General features: G+C 41.8%; 2 protein-coding genes across 2 annotated transcripts; both read right to left on the bottom strand.

The window, feature by feature from the left end:
* Positions 1-11716: 11716 nt before the first annotated feature.
* On the bottom strand, positions 11717-14770 carry LOC141602038 (uncharacterized). The gene is made up of 4 exons (XM_074422347.1): positions 14433-14770; positions 13482-13600; positions 12551-13413; positions 11717-12412 (listed from the first exon to the last, which is right to left on the bottom strand). The coding sequence occupies exons 1-4, from the start codon at positions 14768-14770 to the stop codon at positions 11717-11719; spliced, it is 2016 nt and encodes a 671-aa protein (XP_074278448.1).
* A 3850-nt stretch (positions 14771-18620) lies between these two features.
* Positions 18621-20871, bottom strand: LOC141602037 (uncharacterized). Its single transcript, XM_074422346.1, has 2 exons — positions 20308-20871; positions 18621-20195 (listed from the first exon to the last, which is right to left on the bottom strand). Exons 1-2 carry the CDS (start codon positions 20869-20871, stop codon positions 18621-18623), a joined length of 2139 nt encoding a protein of 712 aa, XP_074278447.1.
* Positions 20872-21450: the final 579 nt, after the last annotated feature.

Genomic DNA, 21450 nt, shown 5'->3' with positions numbered 1-21450 from the left:
TCTCTTGTCCAATAATATCTCCCACTCAATGCAAGATGTCTTTCAGGTCGTTCTTGCACGTGATCATATCATAAAGTGGTTTTCTCGATCAGAAGAATGACTGTCTGACAGGATAATCTACTATAGATCTCATCCAAGCGTGGCCACGCATTCACAGTCATCTCTCCTCGAGTGGCCTTGAGATAAAATATGACTTAAAAGGACAATCCTGTTGACCTATTTTCTTCATTCGATACAGATCACAATGACCCAGTAAATGCTCATCGGCCTCCTTTTACGGTGCGACCTAGAACAAAAACCAAAGCCACCGGAAAACCGTACGAACTCAGACAAACAGTCACCAGTCTAAAGAATTGACTCGAAGGAATAAATAGAAGTCCTCGCCACGACCTAGCAACAAAAGGACTCTATAAACGGTCACTGTCCGACAAATTGTCTCACAATATGCCTATGTAATCGACCAGTCATCACTATGACCATATGACAGTCGAACCTGTCATCTATCGCCTTACAATCTAGTCACTCCGAGACGTCACCTCATTAGGTAACTAGGGACAAAATACAATGTTAATCCAGTTCACTTAATAGGGTTCGACGTTGTCTTTACAATCTATTTGGAGAAAACAAAGTATATAAATTCAGACATAAAACTGAATATAACGATAAATGCAACTTATCATATATGAAATAATAAATACAATATTTTGATTATTACATATCATATAATTTACAACAGTTCTGGCACTCGTCTCAACCCCATCGAAACTAAATGACTATCATGTTTAGCTTGAGACAATGGCTTGGTTAAAGGATCAGCGATGTTGTCAGCTGTCCCAACCTTACAAACTGTAATTTCTTTCCTTTCAATTTAATCTCTAATTACATGAAATTTCCTAAGTACATGTCTAGACTTTTTACTAGACTTGGGCTCTTTTGCTTGAAAAATAGCCCCACTGTTATCACAAGACAAAGTGATAGGATCCTCGGCGGTCGGAACTACTTTCAGTCCCTCTAAAAATTGCCTAATCCAAACGACTTCTTTTGCACCTTCGTAGGCTGCAATGTACTCAAACTTCCGTTGTAGAATCGCGATCACAGATTCTTTGAAACTTCTCCAAGAAACCGCCCCTCCGTTCAACAAAAAGACAAAACCAGACTGGGATTTCAAATCATCCCTATCGGTTTGAAACCGCATCCGTATAACCTCTTATACGTAATTCCGATTCTCCTCCAAACACTAAGAATGAATCTTTAGTCCTTCTCAAGTACTTGAATATTCTTGAAGGCTATCCAGTGACTCTCACCGAGTTTTCGAAAACGACTCGTCATACTCAAAGCATACGAGACGTCCGGACGAGAACACATCATAGCATACATGATCGATCCAACAGCGGAAGCATAGGGAATCGATTTCATGCGTTCAATATCCTTAGGCTCAGTAGGACACTGTGACTTACTCAAAGTGATCCCACTGCCCATAGGTAGAAAACCTCTCTTGGAGTTTCTCATATTGAATCGGTCAAGAATCTTATCGATATAGGCTTCTTGACTCAATGCTAATATCCTTTTGGATCTATCCCTATAGATTCGGATACCCAAGATGCGCTGAGCTTCTCCCAAATCTTTCATGTGGAAGTGATTTCCCAACCACTTCTTAACAGAAGCGAGCATATCAACATCATTCCCAATGAGTAATATGTCGTCCACATAAAGAAGTAAGAAAAAAACTTTACTCCCACTAAACTTCATGTATAAACATGGTTCCTCAACACTTCGAGAAAAACCATTCTGTTTAATAACATGCTCAAAACGATGATTCCAACTCCTTGACGCTTGCTTAAGACCATAAATGGATCTCTTAAGTTTGCATACTTTGTTAGGATTCTTAGGATCCACAAAATCCTCAGGTTGTGTCATGAACACTTCCTCTTCCAGAAACCCGTTCAGGAAAGCGGTTTTGACATCCATTTGCCATATCTCATAATCATGAAATGCAGCAATCGCTAACATTATCCGAACAGATCTAAGCATAGCAACTGGTGCAAAAGTTTCATCATAGTGTAAACCATGAACCTGAGTGAAACCTTTTGCAACCAATCTAGCTTTGTAGACATCTTTATGTCCATCCATGCCGATTTTAATCTTGAATATCCACTTACACCAAGAGGTCGAACATCTTTAGGTAAGTCAACCAGTCCCATACCGATTATCGTACATGGAATCCATTTCGGATTGCATGGCCTCGAGCCATAGCTTAGAGTCAGAACTCATAATTGCTGCTTTATAGGTCTTGGGTTCATCACTTTCTAAAAGTAAAACCTCATAGTCACCATCTTCCTCGATAATACCAAGGTATCTATCAGGCTGGCGACTAACCCTTTCTGACCTCCTAGGTTCAGAAGGAACAATAACCGATTCAGACGTAGAAGGAACATCTTCCTGTATTGTCATATCAGTTTGTGGCTCTCGAACTTCGTCAAGTTCAAATTTTCTCCCACTCTGTCTTCTAGAAATAAACTATTTTTCTAGAAAGACAGCTTCACGAGCCATAAACACTTTGTTCTCGTTACTATTGTAGAAGTAATATCCACAAGTTTCCTTAGGGTAGCCTACAAAAATACACTTTTCAGAACGCGGTGCAAGCTTATCGTCAGACTTGCTCTTTACATAAGCATCACAACCCCATACTTTCATGTATCGCAGATTCGGGACTTTCCCTTTCCATATCTCATATGGACTTTTGTCAGTTGCTTTAGTGGGACTTTTATTAAGTGATTGTACAGCAGATAAAATGGCAAAACCCCGGAATGACTTAGGTAACTCTGTTTGACTCATCATCGATCGAACCATATCTAATAAAGTTCGATTCCTCCTTTCAGCCACACCATTTAATTGTGGTGTGCCAGGAGGAGTTAACTGAGATACAATACCGCAGTTTATAAGGTGATCTTTAAAGTCATTGCTTAAATATTCCCCACCACGATCTGATCGTAATGCTTTAATCTTCTTATTTAATTGGTTTTCTACTTTATTCTGAAACTCTTTGAACTTATCAAAAGCTTCAATTTTATACCTCATAAGTAGATATACCCATATCTACTCATGTCATCGGTAAAAGTAATGAAATAGTCATAATTACCTCTAGCAGTGACTGTCATTGAACCACACACATCGGTGTGTATTAAACCCAATAACTGACTAGCTCGAGATCCTTTTCCTAGAAAAGGTGAACGAGTCATCTTGCCAAGAAGACAAGATTCGTATGTACCAAATGATTCGAAATCAAAAGGTTTAATTACACCAGTCGGCACTAGTCTTTTAATGCGCTTCTCGTTGATATGTCCTAATCGACAATGCCATAAATAAGATAGATCAGGATCACCTGTTTTGAGTCTTTTACTATCTAAATGATAAACATCGTTGCAAGTATCTAGAATATAAATACCATTGATTGAAATAGCTTGACTATATACAATCCCATTAAGGGAAAAAGTACAACACTTGTCTTTAATTACAAAAGAAAACCCTTCTGTGTCTAACACAGATACGGATATTATATTTCTAGATAATGTTAGTACAAAATAACAATTATTAAGATGCAACTCCAACCCCGAAGCTAAACTAAGTACATAAGTTCCTACTGAGACGGCAGCTACTTTAGACCCGTTTCCCATTCGGAGATCGACATCACCCTTGTTTAGCTTTCTTATGCTTTTTAGGCCCTGCAAATGATTGCACAAGTGAGAACCACAACCAGTATCTATTACCCAAGTTGTATTTGAAGCATAATTTATGTCTATCATAAAAGATTCAGTTGAGAAATTACATGTCGGCTTCACAATGCCAGCTTTTATGTCATCCAGGTACTTTGTGCAATTACGTCTCCAATGTCCCTTGTTATTACAATAATTACAAGTGTCTTTAAGAGGATTACCCTTTATAGGTTTTGGCTTGGTAGAGCAATTCGCAATTGCTTTACCTTTGCCCTCCACCTGAACGGGCTTCTTACCTGCATACCTCTTAAACTGCTTCTTCCCCTTCACATTAATCGCAAGCACATCTTTCCTCGTACTCCCACTCAATCCCATGTCCTTCTCTGCTTGCACAAGCAGAGAATGGAGCTCATGTAAACTCTTTCTCATGTTTGTCATGTTGTAATTTACCCTAAATTGGGTAAATCCCTTGACGTGCGAGAGAGAGTGGAGCACTCGGTCCACCACTAGTTCGTCGGGGATCTTGCATCCCAACCCCTCTAAAGTTTCCACGTACTCAATAATTTTAAGTACGTGTGAACTTACAAGTTGACCATCTTTGAGGTTAGCCTCAAAGAAACGAACAGCGGTGTCATACTGAATTATTCTCGGGGCTTGAGAAAACATAGTTGAAAGCCTCGAGAATACTTCATGTGCATCGCGAAACTTGACACATTGCCTTTGTAAAGCAGGATCCATTGAAAAAATCAAAACATTTTTAACAGCAGCGGATTCCTTGTGATAATTTGTAAAAGCCTTCCCCAAGAAAGCGCGTAGATGTGGAGCTTGCGTCATAAAAAAGCTACTCTAGAGAAGAGGTGCAGCAAGTGCTGCGCTCCGCAAAAGAGGCCTGTCGTATTTTGAGCTTAACTTTCTCTACAAGACTCAGATTAAGATGATTTCTATGGCGTTAGAAAATTAAGACAAATATATAGAACTTTATTTGAAATAGGCCAGACCCAAAAGAGTTGTTTTCACCTCGTAAAATGGACCTAAAGGTCGGGTTGTCGTATTTAGCTAAAATGAAATGCGCTTTTTGCAATGTAAGCATATTTTAGCCTAGGGGAGTGACATGGGACTCAAAATGATACATAACCCCGACATATTAGGGAATCCTAACCTTAGGTGGACAAGCACATTGCTTTGACTCAGGATTTACGGTTTCGGGACATTAAAGGATCGTTTTGCCCCCGGACTCCGATTTGATTCTAATTACTGCCAAAACGACTGTAATGACATCTAGATGACAACCATGAGGTAGACACAAGTGTATGAGTTACGTTTTACTAACCGATTTACGAAACATCATAAAATCGCGACATATGCTAAACATGCGGCCCAATCATCACTGGGTGTTTGGCGGGAGGTGCAGAAATGAGGTATCTACAGAGCCCCCACTTTGACTGAGGCTTGGACAAGGCAAAAGTCAAAGTATAACCATCAGTTCAATCGAAGATAACAACCTGAAGACTATGGTGACACAAGGCGATTTAAGGGGTCTGAGCCAAGGACCTGTCGTCAGGAACAGTTTAGAATCTGTCGACTTCCGGGGAGGGTCGTTTAAAGTCCCTTAGACTACGTAAGGAAGCTCGCCAGCCATAAGAAGAAATCATACCTGAGACATAGGTGAACTGGAACTTCAATAGGGAACAATATGAGGGTTATCATGACGTTGGAAGAAACTGCTGGCAGAACAAGGCAGAACTTTCTGAGAACCACCGGGGAAAACAGGCTTGCAAGTAGCAGAAAGTTGGTGGAAACTGCTGGGAGACAATAATCTTGTAGGTAGCAGAACGTTGGTATAAATTGCTCGGAAACAATAATCTTGCAAGTAGCAGAACGTTGGTACAAACTGCTGGGAAACAATAGGGCATGTCATTCTTAGAACCGCTGAGAGGAGATAAAGGTAGGCAGCAGAACGTTGGTAAAAACTGCTGGGAAATAATAATCTTGCTGGTAACAACATGTTGGTAGAAACTGTTGGGAAACAATAGGGCAGGTCTTTTTGAGAACCGCTGAGAGGAGATGAGGCAGGTCTTTCTGAGAACTACTGAAGAAAGTATTAGCTTGCGTTGTTCTCAAGCAAAAACTCTGCTTGTCGAGAAACGCATGGGCTGTGGAGCGGCAATGAACTCTTGCTGGGGAAGAATATCGATGTGGACCATGGAAAAACGCTCCACTCAAATGCTTTTTCAAAACATTTTTAATTTTAAAAGAGTCGCCACTAAATTTTTAAATGGAATTTAGAAACCAATTTTAGAGATTTGAATTCGTGTGACTTTACGTGTTAGGAAGTTAATTTAATTTCATTAAAACAACACCCAACCCCGCCCGTTGCAATAACGGTCTCTACTAGGTGAAAGATGGCTATTTCGGAAAGATATCACATGCGTATGCAACCATTGAATTTAAATCCTATCATGCGAATTTCATTCTAAGTCGTTTAAAATGCATTTAACTTCGTCGAAGTGGTTTAGCATGTGAGGTTCATTGATTAAACTAGAAAAACACATCCAAAGAGAGGGATAGGAAGGCTTACGCTTAGCATAAGATGTATTAACAAACATTAGTGGTTAGCTCATACATACAATATAAATTATAAATAAAGTAAATTAAAATCTAAAACATAAACTAATTAAACTAAGGATTAATCAAACAAAGTCAAACAAGGAAGCAAATTAAAACACAAAACCTGGACAAACCCGTGCACTGCACGGATCTGAAATTTTCAAATATGTCGAATTGACCCGTGCAGACTTTGTGCGGGTTTTGAATTAATACATTGCTAATTACAAAATAAATACTAAATCAATGCAATAAATTACAAAAATCTACCTAAATTAAAATTACAAATTATAGGTCTGGAAAATCATTAAAAAATCAATTTTTATATGGTTAAAAATAAATAGACGTAAATTAAATAAACTCGATTTATTAAATTGCCCTATTCCAACACGAGGATATGTAAATGAGACGGGGTGTACGACCGACCGATATGGCGGATTTCTTTCCCATCTCAAGTCAACGCGGGTGCCTGAATGGTACTTTAACTCATACTCAAACTATTCTAGTTTCGATATTAGTTAGACGATGTTAGACAATGGTTAGTAAATAAACAATAAAAAAACGAAATAAAAAGGAGAGAAGGGAGTTTTAATGCACCCTCAACCTACATGTATCGTTGACACCGTCTTGGGTCGTAATCGATCGTAGATTTTATCTCGAGGGGCCGTCGTCGACGAAGACAATTGAAATTGAATTTTGAAATCACGAAACAAACACGTTCAAAAGGCAGACTTGAGCAGTGATTTTCAATCGCTCACCACGACTTCGTTTCTCAACGATTTTTCAAACCGAAAGATGTTTTGGAAACTAGAAAGACTGAATTTTGTGAATATGGAAACAAACCAGAAGTTTTAATGGGATTTGTGCACGAGAATCAAGGCCAAAGACCACGACAGAACTCGAAAACAAGATTTGTGTCCCCTTTTTTTTGAGCGGCCGTCACGGCTTTAGTTTAGGGTTTTTTGGACGATTGATGGTTGTTATTTGCAGTATGTTGTGGGGAGAACTTAGAGGAATGAATGTATGGTGAAGGGGGGGGGGGGGGTATTTATAAGGAGTTTCGAAAGGTAGAAGTAGGGCAACAAGCAGTCGGGCCTGTTTCGCATAGCTGCTGTCCATCAGCTAATTCGTGAGGTTTTTAGGGTTTGTATGGGGGTTTTCTTGGTGGTTAAGCTAGGGTAATATGGGTAGGATACTAGGGTATGATGTAGGGTTAATGGGAACGGGTTTGGTAGCTGTTGGAGCGGGTTTTGGGCTCGGGTTGGAGCACGCAAAACAGGGGGGGCTGCTTTTGTTGCGGGTTGTTTGTGGAGTATTTGGGATGGGAATTGGATTGCTTTTATGGTGTTCTAGGTGCTGGGTTGTTGTGGGTAGTGTGGAGCGCGGGTTGGTGGTGATGGGTTGCGGGTTTGGACCAAGTTTGAGTCGGTTTAGAAGGGCTTCGATGGGCTATACAAACACGGGTAAAGGAAGGAATTGGGCTGTGTTGGGGAGTGTTTAGGACGAGATTTGGGTGTGGATATGGGGGTTCGAACTGGGGTTGAATGGGTAGAGGCCTAGGTTGGTTAGTGTACTCGAGATTCGTGCCAACTTGTAAAGAAAACGGGCTAAAAAACCGAGCTATAATCGAGCTCCAAAACGCGTGGTTGAAAGGAGTTTTAAATTTTCAAATTCGATTTTTCAAATCAAATAGCACATTTAAAATGAATGATTTTTCAAATCAAAAAAATATATTTTATTTTCAATAAACTAAATTTAAGGAAATAAATTCAAATTAAAACAATAAAATGAATTCACTTAAAAAAGCTTTAATTTAAATATCATTTAGATTGATAAAATACTCCGTCGACAACGCTCATTCCACATCGTAAAACGAGCCCAAATAAAGACAATGACAACTAAAGAATACATGTGTCCTATCATCCTCGGGTGTTTGTCGGGTTCTCTATAAATTCCAATATCGACGAATACGGGTGTCTACAGAGCCCCCACTTTGACTGAGGCTTGGACAAGGCGAAAGTCAAAGTATACCCCAGGTCCCTCTCGACTTGAGGATTCTGCGGGTCGTTTAGAGTCCATTAGGCTTGCGTATGTAAGCTCGCCAGCCATAAGAAGAGATCATACCTGAAACTTCGTCAGGGATTGACTCTTGCTTCTGTTGTGTAAAATTATCATCGTTAGTCATTGACCCATAAATTGCATATATGGTGGGTTGAGCCTTATCCTCGGGCGCCTACGTATCTGTTTCTGACGGAATCAAACCCGCGTCGTAGTTCGGCTCGATGGCCCAGTAGCTTTCTCGCCGGCTCGGATGCCAATATCCCATTGTTCATGTGAGTAAAGACAAAACTTGCGCTTTGCTTATCAATTTCATTTGTTCGCTAGGGAGAACGATTCACTGAAACTGACGTTTCTGTTGGGGAAATGTCATTTCCGTAGCATTCTGCTGTCGATCTTTGTTGGGAGGATGCCATCCTGTCTGGTTTGTGGTGGTCTCTGGAGCCGACGGCGACAGAGCCCCCAGTTGGAGCATATTCTGCAAATTTAATCATAATATATAGCACGCGATTCACGTAGCGACATTTCGATACTTGAAATGGCCGTCGACCGAATTTCGATGGGTCTCTGGAGCCGACGGCGACAGAGCCCCCAGATGAAAGAAAAGGAAAATGGGTTATCGACCCGCAGACATGAACATTGCTTAGAAAAGGTGGGTCATTGACCCGAACTTTGAATATCTCGAAAATGATTGGCCTCTTCGAGGCGAGAATTTATTTCAGTTTTCTGGATCCAAATGATTTTTCGAATCAACACATAATTTTATTTTCAATTAATTGCGAAAAAATATTTCAAATTAATGGAGTTAAATGATTTTTCAAATCAAAACATAATTTTATTTTCAAAAAAATAATCGCAGAAGTTTATTTCAAATTTCCGGAGTGAAAGCGACGGGTAGACACGACCTTTTGACGAAAAGACTCGGACTTTCTGACCCGTAACCAATGTGGGCGTAAACCAATAAAATCCGTAAGTGTGTACGGGATGTTAATTCAACACGGGACGCGCAGGGTATGAGATTGTAAATTAGTCACTTCGGTGCACGAACTATGACAAATTCCGCAAGAGAAATGAGCGAACAAAACACGGCCGAAATAGAGGAGGTATGGGACTTGCTTTCTTATTTCAAAAAGCTACCAAACTTCCTAAAGCTAGTAGGCTTCCAAGTTTCCAAATTTCCTAGAAGATTTAGGTTTCCAAAACCTAAAGGATTTATACATCCAAAATTCCTCATCTCTTTTCATATATAAGGAAGGGCTAAGGGTTGAGATTTCCCACAATTTCTCAAACAGAAATCTCTCTGCTTAAAAGAATATCTTTCTTAGAAAAAAACTAGTCATGAATTCCCTGTTTGGGACCATGAAGGGATGGGCGACAGAATTCAGGGGTTTAGAAATCCAAAATCTGAATGCGGCGGGAATTCAACAAATTATTTTCCTGAGGCAAGTCATTATTCAACCCGCATTTCTTAAAGAGTGCCTGAGAGTGTGGGATCCCGAGCATCATGTCTTTGCTTTTACGGAGGAAGAAATCTGTCCCCTTCCTGAAGAATTTACCGTCTTGGGAGGATGGAGGACCACGCAAGAGCCTGTGGTTCCCGACTTTGTGTCCAACTGGACCCAAAAATACCGCGAATATCTAAACTTGTCGCGTGATGAATCCCGTACCATCGTCGATGGTGGAAAGGTGGACCTGCTTGCGCTAGTGCATAAATTCCGGCGTGCGAATGACCCAGATATACCGATCATTTATCGACGCCGCGCCTTTGGCCTCATTCTATTGCATCTTTATTGTTTCGAGGGGGCGATAGAAATTCCATCTTATCGCGGCCAAGCTAGACTAATCCGAGTCGTGGAGCAAATGGAGAATGGTGCTAATCCTGCATGGATTATACTAGCTGAGACTATTAAAAGCTTGGATGCACAAAAAGCCAATCCGGATGCTGTATTCATGGGATCAACCCGCCTACTTCAAGTTTGTCTTTCTTCTCTTTTTTCCTCTTTTTCTCTTTTTTCGTCACTTTTTTTTTTCTTTTTTTTTTCGTCTTTTTTCGTCTTTTTTCTTTTTTTTTTCTTTTTTTTTTCTTTTTTTTTTGACCTGCCTTTTTCTGACTGTCTAACAGGTATGGCTCAGCGAGCGTCTTGGTTTGATTGATCCGCCGTTGAAACCAGAAGATTATCATGTCAGAAGTCTCACTAATCGGCGACGGCGCTACGATTCGAGCAAGGATCCGATTCATCGGCGAAATATCTTGATTAGCGGAACAGGGTCTCACATTCGCTGGTCCTTACCATGGCTTCATTTGAGCTCACTTACCGGGCTCGCAGAGATCACGATCATACACGGTATGTCACTTTGTTGGGCTTGATCACCTGTCTATTTTTATCCGGACCGAGTGCTTCGCCAATTCGGTCGTCAACAAATTGTCCCTGCGACGGAGGCTTTGCGAGGTCCTGCTTTTGTTATTTCTCAGGGTAGATGTCATACTTGGCTCCATGCGTGGCGCCGAAGGACCGTGTGGCGCATTCCCGAGCCACGCGAGTCTACTTGGGTTTCTCCTTCATATCTCAAATGGACTACAGAACCGGGCCTTAAAGCAAGGAAGAAACTACAGAAAGATGATGCCATTGATCGGGAGAAGCATGACAGGGGGTTAAAAAATCGACAATTCTTTACTGGGCCGATTCCGGGCCCGACTGAGACCGAGACTAGGCCTGACGAGAACCCTAGGGCTAAACCTGGTGCTCCTAGCGTGTGGGACCGACTGGGTACTACAAGTGGTGACGTTCCGACACTTGCAGAGAGACTTGGCCCTCGACCAAGCGTAAAAGAGAGATTGGGCCCGCGAGAAGACAGCGTGGTCCCCCCGAAGAAACGGGCAAGAATGATGATGGGTGAGACATCGTCTCGTAGTGACGGGACACGCGACCCAACTCAAGATAGGAGGTAGTTATGGCTCTATTATTTAGTATTACTATTATGCTTTTATTTGCTTTCCTGTTAGTTTGATTTGTAATGGGCGTCGCCCGGATTTATCAAAATAAAAGACACGTATTATTTATTAGAAATCCTCAGTTTCTGCATTGAATATTTCATTTTTATTGTGGTTGTACCCTTTTCAAGGGTTGCCTACGTATCTGCTTTTCAACAGAATCAAACCGAGGTCGTAGTTCTCTCATAAAACATTTCAGGCAGTGGCAACGAATGCCAAACTTAAAACTTATTCAAATACATCACAATTCAAGTGTTATTTCATAACTTTGAGAGTGAGGTCTTAAGGATAGTACTTCTTCAACTGATCCAGATTCGTTGGATTCGAGAAATCATTTCCATCCAAATCATCAAACGTCCGCGCCTCCTGTGAGTATCTTCTTCACGAGATAAGGACCGGCCCAATTAGGCTTAAACTTCCCTCTTGGATCGACTGGTAATAGAGTCCTTACTGATTTGAGAACTAAATCGCCTTCATTAATTCCCCTGGGCTTCACCTTCTTGTTAAAAGCCCGCTCTATCCTTTTCTGATAGAGCTGAACATGATACAACGCATTCAAACGACGCTCATCAAGTAACACCAACGAATCATATCTGGCTTTGACCCAATCCGCTTCCGGGACCTGGCTTTCGAGCAAGATACGCAGGGAGGGTACTTCCAGTTCGACTGGTTGTACTGCTTCCATCCCGTAAACTAGATAGTACGGGGTTGCCCCTGTGGCTGTTCTGATGGATGTTCTATATCCCCACAACGCGAAGGGTATCTTCTCCGGCCACTCCTTGTAATTGTCAGACATCTTTCTCAATATAGTAGCCACCGTTTTGTTAGCGGCCTCTACTGCTCCATTTGTCTGAGGTCGATATGGAGATGACTTATAATCCTTGATTCTATACTTTTCAAGTATAATGGCTGTCTCAGCTTGAAAGTGAGTTCCATGATCACTGATGAACTCGTGCGGCACTCCGTACCGACAGATGATGTCATTCTGAAAAAACTTGGCTACTTGCTTCACATTTAGCACTTTGTAAGACTTGGCCTCTACCCACTTGGTAAAGTAATCAATAGCGACTAGGATATAACAATGCCCTCCTGTTCCAGAAGGGTTTACTTTTCCGATGATGTCGATTCCCCAGGTTGAGAAAGGCCAAGGTGACGTCATGGTGTATAGCATAGAAGGTGGTACATGTTGAATATTCGTAAATATTTGGCAATTGTGACAATGCCGGACATATCTGCGACAATCTGTTTCCATTGTTGTCCAATAGTATCCTAACCTCATGATCTTCCGAACTAGCATGTGAGAGTTCATATGAGGCCCACATTCCCCGTCGTGGACTTCTTCCATGACCTTTTCTGACGTTGTCTTGTCGACGCATCGCAACAGGACACCCTGTGCTGTCTTCTTATACAATTGTCCATCGTTAGTTTTAACGAATTCGGCGGATAACATTTGCAATGCACGCTTTCCACGTGTATCGAGGTCTGCAGGGTATTCTCCTGCTTCTTTGAATCTCACAATGGATGCATACCAAGGTTCGGCTTCGCTTTCCTCTCCATCATTGACAACATTTATATAAGTTGGTGAAGACCTTCGTTCGACACATAATGGCATGCTATCCATATGATCAGGGATGTTTATCAACGCCGCCGCTTTTGACATGCGTCGTGAACGATTTTCCTCCCTTGGGAGGTACACGTATCGCACCTCTTCGAAGAGTTTTTCTAGCTCTTCTATCTTAGCCTGGTAGGGTGACAGGCTGCTACTTTTGATCTTCCATGACCCCGTCACTTGATTGATGACCAAGGAGGAATCCCCGTGTACTGTCAACTTCATGACTCCTAACTTGTTAGCGCTCTGCAAACCAAGTAGGCATGCTTCGTATTCCGCGGCGTTATTTGTGACGGCGAAGTCCAATTTGATCAAAACTGGCACGTGCTCTCCTCTCGGTGAAATGATAAGGACACCTATTCCGCATCCCATGGTATTCGAAGCCCCATCGAAATATAGATCCCATACATCATCTTCGACATGGACAATATCCTTATCTGGGAACGACCAAGTGTTAACAATGTCAGTTTCTTCGATGGATTATCGGCCAGAAATCGGCAACGACCTTTCCTTTTATCGCTTTCGCGCACATATTTGAGATCGAATTCCAATAGCATGAGGGTCCATCTTGATATTCTGCCGTTTAGCACCGGCTTTTCAAACAAGTACTTGATGGGGTCCATTCTGGAATATATACTCACACTGTAGTTGAGCATATAGTGACGTAGCTTCTTCGTTGCCCAGACTAAATCTAGGCATGTCTTTTCTAATGCTGTATACTTTGATTCATACTCCAAGAACTTTTTACTAAGGTAGTAAATTGCTCTTTCTTCTTTGTCAACGGTTTGTGCCAAAGATTGCTCCCATCGCGGTATCTCGTAAATTCAAATACGGTGATAGAGGCAAGCCGGCTACAAAGCGGATCGAGAACTCGGAGAGAAGATAACACTTCCTTTATCTTATCAAACGCGGCTTGGCATTGGTCATCCCACATAATATGCTCCCCAACTTTCAATTTCTTAAAAATTGGTTCGCAGATCATAGTTAATTTTGAGACGAAACGGCTTATGTATTGCACTCGGCCTAAGAAACCTCGAATTTCTTTCTCGGTTTTAGGATGGGGCATTTCCATAATGGCTTTAATCTTTGATGGGTCGATTTCGATGCCACGGTGGCTGACGATATGACCCAAAAGCTTGCCAGAGGTGACCCCGAACGCGCACTTCTGTGGGTTTAATCTCATATTATACTTTCTCAACCTCTCGAAGAATTTTCGTAATGCCATCAAATGGTTATTACGTTCCTTCGATTTTACAATCATGTCATCGACGTAGACCTCTACTTCCTTATGAATCATATCATGCAACAACGTCGTTGTTGTTGTTCTCTCGTAAGTCGCGCCGCATTTATTAATCCAAACGGCATCACCGTGTAGCAATAAGTGCCCCATGGTGTTGTGAAAGCGATCTTGTGCATATCTTCCTCGGCCATTTTTATCTGGTTGTAACCGGCGTACCCATCCATAAAGGATAATAATGCATGGTTAGCGGTATTGTTAACCAAGATGTCAATGTGAGGTAACGGAAAGTCGTCCTTTGGACTAGCCTTATTTAGATCACGAAAATCAACACAGACCCGAACCTTTCCGTCTTTCTTTGGCACTGGCACCACATTAGCTATCCAATCTGAGTATTCCGATACTTTGATGAACCCGCCTTGAATCTGTTTATCAATCTCTTCTTTGACTTTCAAAGACCACTCGCTACGCATTCTACGTGGCTTCTGCTTTACTGGTTTGAACCCTGGCTTGATGGAAATCTTGTGCTCTGCAATTTCCTTATCAATACCCGGCATATCTTTGTAGGACCAAGCAAATACATCTTTGAATTCATTCAACAATTCAACAAACCCCTTCCTTTCATGGGATCTAAGGTTGTTCCTATCTTAAGCTCCTGAGGCTCTAAGGTAGTCCCCACATTAACAACTTCGGTATCTTCGATTACCGAGCTTCTTTGGTCGTATTCTTCCAACCCTTTTACTAACTGGGGAGGCGGTTTCACCTCCTCCTCTTCTTCTTGCACCTGTCTATCCTCGACCTCATTCTCAACGTTATTAAAACAATCAATTGAATCGCAATATAAATGAGACAAGTCGTAAGCAAACTGATTCATCTTATTATTGATTTGAAACGCACAAATTGCGTTAACATTTGGGCCAACCGATCGAGGTCGGTGGCGAGATAGGAGCAAAGTTTTGGGACAGCCCCGAAATACCGGACTAGGGAAGGTACGGGAAAAGGAAAGATCAGGGAAGGGGTATCTTCGACACCTAAAACCCTAGACTTAGCCTTAGGACTTATGTCAGACTCAGACTCGGACTCAGACTCAGACTCAGAATCGTCATCAGGCTTGAACATTTGCCCTTCTCCAATGGTCATCTTGAAAAGCGAACCCTTGTTGTCGGTCCATTTCATGGTTTTCCGCCATCCGGATGTATTCCTCGAGGATCTACATCGATGTGAGGGTAGATGGATCGAAACGATCACTCCTTACGATCATGTTTACCAAGACTTCGTTTGGTATTTCCGGCTTCTTTTCCTCTCCAAAGAGGAGACCCATAGCTTTCCCATCTTCGATCGGAACAGACTCCTTCTTTATTGTAGCTACTGCCATAATGTCTCCGGGAATATAGAAACAATCACGGAATACTTCGATTCCGGGGACCAGCTTGTTGGCCTTTGAGTTGAACAGTGGTTCGGGGAAGTCTAAACTCGGCATTTCCTCCCCGGCTTTCACTAAGTGGCCGTTTTGAGTTAGTGAGTACGGCCCTATGTTGATGTCTCGGTCTTCGGTCGAGACTCTCTTTCTCAGGGAGTCTTCTTCAGTTGGCTCATACCCAAGCCCGTATCTTGTCCCCTTAGGCACTGGCGACTTCAATTGAAATGCGTTTTCCCTTCGGGGGTACATGGAGTACCCGAAGTACTTTCCGGTCTTGAAGATTGTTTTACAAACACGGCTTCCCGTATATAAGTCCATATTCGGTGCCTCAAAAGTGGACTCAATTGCGTTTACTACCTCGAAACCACAAGACTCCAAGGCGGTTGTGACACCCTTATATATAGCGTTAATTAAACACGTAAATTCTACAGAAAAACTGACAGGATATGTTTGTAATTGGTTCAACTAGACAAAACCTGTAATTTTTAAAACTTTTCTAAACCATTCACAAACATTTCCAATTGAAGAGTGCCAAAACCTGCAAATACTATCAAACTAATTTACATAACTATGCTAAAGACACGAGAATATAGATACAAACCAAAATAGAAGAGGGAGACATATGTCCCTTCAAAATATAAACACAACAAATATATAAAGGTTTACTACAAAGTATAGCCAAACTAAGTCCAAGGTTCTTTTGCTCACTAGCTCGTCCGTGTACCCCAACTAAGCATCATCAACCTGTCAATCGCATTTTATACAAACATGAAAGCCACAATTCAGTGGGGAGTAACTTCGAGTCCTCCCAGCCACGAAATGTCATTTTTAATGTAACATGTAGTGTAACATGTAAACAACATGATAAATCAATTAACTATCGAGTATTCTAACATATGATCACTAAACTGACCAAATTAAACTATCATGTGAATCATATAACAAATAGTAATCCAAACTTTATCAATTGTAACCGGCTTACATCTCACCTATTACAATTCATAAAATCACCATACAAGAAAGGGCAATATATCAAAGACATGCATAAGTTCTTAGTACGGTCAATAGTCACTCTGTAACTCGAGTCTATACAACGAGGTAGGGAAGGTAATCGAACCGGTATCTTGGCTCAGAGGTTCTATCAAAACATGGCCAAGACACAACACAACCCTAGCCTAAAATCTGCGCAGACCTAGACATGCGGATACACACCACCGCACCCAAGACCCACAATTTTTCTAAAACAAAGTGAGTACCCTAAGGAGTCCACCAAAGGGTTGGCTAGTACTTAAGCTGACCACTTACCCTCAAAATAAGTAACGAGGTCATGCCCCAACTTGGATATAAAACCACCAAGTCAGGAACACAAAGGCTATTAAGCAGTGAACATATACTCGTCAAAGACTATAAAGACCTATCTATGACAAACACAACAACCTGCAAAAAGTATTTAATACCAATACCATTTCTAGCAATATTAACAATATTAAAGGTTTCAGGGAATCTAGGGCCGTTTCTACAATATAAGAAACTATTAAATTCAACCAACAACACATGTGAACTAAAACTTAATAAATGGCCTAAAACAAGAAAAAGGCCGATTATCCAATTCATATAAAATTTCATCCAACCGAATTTTTACCCGTAACCCCAGTCCTGCGACAGGTACGGGTTAAATTGCGGCTGACCAATCACACAATTGACTGACATCGATTCAGTCAAAGGGACCAAGGCTCAGTTTTCGGCATAATCATCCAAACATTACAATTATCGCTATAAAATTCATTTTGAGCTTATTCATTACAATTTCATTTTATAACCTATTCTAACATGTGTCAACTACCAAAATAAACATAATTTTTACCATCAACATAATTTTTACTACTAATATGATTCATTTCAAAAGATTACCCATTTGTTATTTATACTAATTATAACATTAATAAACCCGAAATGACAAATAATGCATGAAAAACCGCGAAACAAGCAACGGGCTGACCCGGGCCAGCCGTGGGCCTGCCGTGGGCCTGCACGGGCCTGCCAGGCCTGCTGGGCCTGCTGGCCGCCACTCCCAATCCTCCATTTCTCCATTTTTGTTCAGTTTAACATCGTCTGAATCATCAATTAATCATTCCTATACTAATATGTTAACTTAAACTAACAAAAGACATAAATTAGACATGCATTTAACCCATATTATCATGTGAAATAAACTACTCAAATAAAAATCACAAAATCATACAAAAAGCAAAGAATGTGACGATTATTCGTCGAGTAACTCGAAATATGTTACCTTTAGCAACAAAATGAGCAATTAGCACCTTGAACCCAAACCCTAATCTGCCAACTAACCACTATCTTCAACTATATACGAGTCTCCAAACTCGTCTTCTAAATCTTCACCTAAATAAACAATAAAAACACAATAATAAGCACAAAAATCGAAATATGCCCAAAATCGTCTTCAATCAACATCAAGAAAACTGAAATTAAAACATACTAGGATGTAGATCTTGAAGAGAGGATTCCGAAAATATAAATTTTGCGAAAATCGGACTAGAAATGAGGAAGGGAGGTGTGCCGCGGAAAAGGGAGAGGAGGAGCGGGATTGAGAAGGAATTTTATGAGTCGGTTTTGGCTCGTTTCGACAATAATTAAAACCGTTTGTCAAATGCAAATTCCGACAAGTCCAAAGTTCTTAAACACGAGATTACAAGAAAATTGAGTACTCATATGACCCATTTCCAAAATCATTTGCCCAATTTTCAATAGAGTTGTCATTTTTCTCCCGATATGCCCTTATTTCGAAATAAAAAGTTTTTACACGGTTTAAACTATTTTTAAACATTTCGAAACTACCAAAATAAATACTTTACTTCAAAATATAATAAAATTATATTTCTTTGAATTATTATTACTTCCAATACATTAATATCAAATTTTACTTGATTAATAAATTACTTCCGCAATATATTAACGGTCCGAAATTACGGGGTGTTACAGGTATTATCAGTTTGCACTTCGGAAGTAACATCTCCTCCCGTCACAATTATAGGAGTAGCATCGATGGTCACTACCTCTCCCTTGAGAGGGATTTTAATCTTACGATGGAGGGTAGAAGACACGGCTCCAGCTGTGTGAATCCATGGTCTCCCGAGCAAAATGTTGAAAGATGAGGCAACATCTATCACTTGGAAATTGACCTTGCGCTCCACCTTTCCCATATTCACGCATAAAGTGACGAGTCCGGACACTCGACGCACTGTGCCATCGAAAGCCCGAACCGTTTGCGTAGTGGGTGCGAAGTCGCTTTTCTCGAGTCCCAAAATGAAAGCGGTCCGTAGTGGGAGAACATTAACTGCAGACCCGTCGTCGACCAGGGTCATTGGGAGTCGCTTATGACGGCATTCTACCGTGATGTACATAGCGAGACAATGTTGTGGCCTAAATGAGGGCAGGTCTTCATCAGAAAAAGTTACGGCATTAGTGAGCCGAGGTTGGTTTTGAGCAACAAATGAGACCACGTCATCTGGAGTAGTGTGCGGTGACACGGTCATATTCATTAAGGCTTGAAGCAGAGCTTGTCGGTGTTCAAACGAGCTCAACATTAACTCCCAGATGGAGACATCTACCTTAGTCTTTTGTAACTGCTTGATGAGGAAGGCCTCTGAGGTCGACCCTTCACCAAGAGCCCGGACTGAGGTGGCCTCCTTGGTGGGTGTCTTACTTGGACTGTCTCCAAAGATAGAGACATGGTTTGCCTTCTCGACACGATAGGGACGTCCCGATCGAGTCAAATGATTAGATTCGAGGAAATCTTTCCTTAATTTAGAAATTTCTTCTTGAGTTCGAGGAATAATCACACCTTCGGTGAGATAGATATCGTCTTCATCGTCAGCCCAGACCCCATTAATTTCATTCTCGCTTCGGAGGATGTATGGTGTGCAATCGATAGCAAAATCCCCAATTCGAACTTCGTTCTTAGCTTGAGGGATATACTCAGAGCAGCTTACATAGACCTTCCCCACGAAAAACCCAGTGAGACGGCAGATGGGTTGGATTAAGTGAGATACATCGGTATTGTCTTCAACGAATACTGCATTGGCATGGTCGCCAAAAGGATTGTTCAGGTTGTTAGGTCGGACGGTGGGGATGGGGAGCGACCCATTCTCGATCATGTCTTGGATTTCATGTTTAAGACGGTAACAATTTTCGGTATCATGACCTTTTCCTTGATGATAAGCATAGTAGGCGTTGGGCTTATACCATTTACCCTGTCGATCCGCAGGCGGGTCCGGAGTTGGACCAATTGGGTTCAGTTTCCCTTGGGCCAAGAGCCTTTGGAGGGCGTATGCATAGGTACACCCGATGTCAGTGAATGCTCTTGGCCCATGGCGTTGCGATCCCTTAGGAGCTCCTCCCAAAAGACCGATGGATTGGATATGATTGGCAGAACTGGATGCCTTAGCTTTGGAAGAGGAGGCACCCTGATACCCTTTTGGCTTTTCACCTCGGCGAGAACGAACGTCGTCCTCAATTTTTCTTCCGACTCGAATAAGGTCCTTGAATGAGCCGAAATGTTGATATATGATAGCGTCACGGTAGAGCAATGTCGAAGATTTTTGATGAACTTATCTACCATTTCAGTCTCCTCGGCCTTTTGGCCAACTTCACGCTTTCAAGGGCGCGCCCGGTTGAGGAATTCAAGAAATCCTCCTTATCCTTCTGTGTCATCACCTCGAGTGTGCGCACAGTAGTTTGAATCTCGGCATTATCAGCAAAGTGTTTGCAGAACTCCACCGCTATATCTTCGAAAGTGGGGAAATTCTTAAGCTCAAGGCTGTAGAACCACGCCTTCGGGTGTTCTCCTAGGGATTGAGCAAAAATATGGGGCAACATCTCAGCAGGTACCCCTTTCAACGCAAGGTACTCCTTGTAGGAACGGATATGTTGCAATGGATCTTCCGTCCCTTTGAACTTTGGGATATCAGTTAGGACAAAATTGGTTGGTAGCTTGTCCTGGACCGGCATGTACCCTCTGGCATTCTCATAATGCACATTTTCCCTTCGGGATAGCTTCAACTGTTCCTCTATTAGTCGGAACCTCTTTTCGAATTCAGTTTCCGGGGGCGGTGGTATGGGAGCTTCCACCGCAATTTTGGCTTCCACAGCCGTCAAGCGTTCCATCATTGCGACCAAAGTGTCGTTAATCTGCTTCAGCGCCTCTGCGGTAGTCATACTTCTTGTTTGTAGTGGCCTTTCTACAATAAAATCCCGAGCGAGTATCAGTTATCGAATAAAAATCCCCTGCACAAACAGGACTCGACTCATAAAAACATGACGGACTCTATGCGACTCGATATTGGGCTTAGACCCGGAGAATGAGCAATTGGGCCCCCTCGGTTTGGGTCATACACGACTAGGGACGGTTTTTCAAACCTAAAAACTGGCTATAACTTGACATGGATCCTACGAACGAACTATTCTGGCTCGTTGGAACGGGTCCTAACCGTGATACAAACGTGGCTTGGGTTTTAGACTCAACGTGATCATAAATCTGACATGACAAACCCGTGTTCAAACCAGACATGGCTCTTGGGCTTTGTGACAAACGCCCTAGGTGGCCTAGTGGGGACGTTTTGGTGGACTGACTTGGACCAAATGGTCGACTTTCATGACTCAGACCCAAAGATCGGTTTAGGTGACTCACTTGACAAGTGTTCTAACCAAACAAAGGCTCACTCGAGCCTAAGGGTGGACTAGCTCGCCTATATCGAGCAAGCAAAAGCCCAACTCGACTAACCCGACCCCACTGAC

This window comes from Silene latifolia, chromosome 9 (assembly GCF_048544455.1).
Source record: "Silene latifolia isolate original U9 population chromosome 9, ASM4854445v1, whole genome shotgun sequence".
Taxonomy (NCBI): domain Eukaryota; kingdom Viridiplantae; phylum Streptophyta; class Magnoliopsida; order Caryophyllales; family Caryophyllaceae; genus Silene; species Silene latifolia.
Note: the sequence above shows the minus strand (reverse complement) of the source record. Positions and strands in the feature narration are given on the sequence as shown.

What these genes read in the sequence shown, in the direction of transcription:
- LOC141602038 (XM_074422347.1), bottom strand. Translation starts at nt 14,770, where the DNA reads ATGCCGGGTATTGATAAGGAAATTGCAGAGCACAAGATTTCCATCAAG. An exon ending in TTATTATCCTTTATGGATGG is followed by an intron (nt 13,601 to 14,432) that starts GTACGCCGGTTA and finishes TATATATTCCAG; the next exon opens with AATGGACCCCATCAAGTACT. An exon ending in CGAAAGCGATAAAAGGAAAG is followed by an intron (nt 13,414 to 13,481) that starts GTCGTTGCCGAT and finishes GGTCGTTCCCAG; the next exon opens with ATAAGGATATTGTCCATGTC.
- LOC141602037 (XM_074422346.1), bottom strand. Translation starts at nt 20,871, where the DNA reads ATGACTACCGCAGAGGCGCTGAAGCAGATTAACGACACTTTGGTCGCA. An exon ending in CCGGGCGCGCCCTTGAAAGC is followed by an intron (nt 20,196 to 20,307) that starts GTGAAGTTGGCC and finishes GGCTCATTCAAG; the next exon opens with GACCTTATTCGAGTCGGAAG.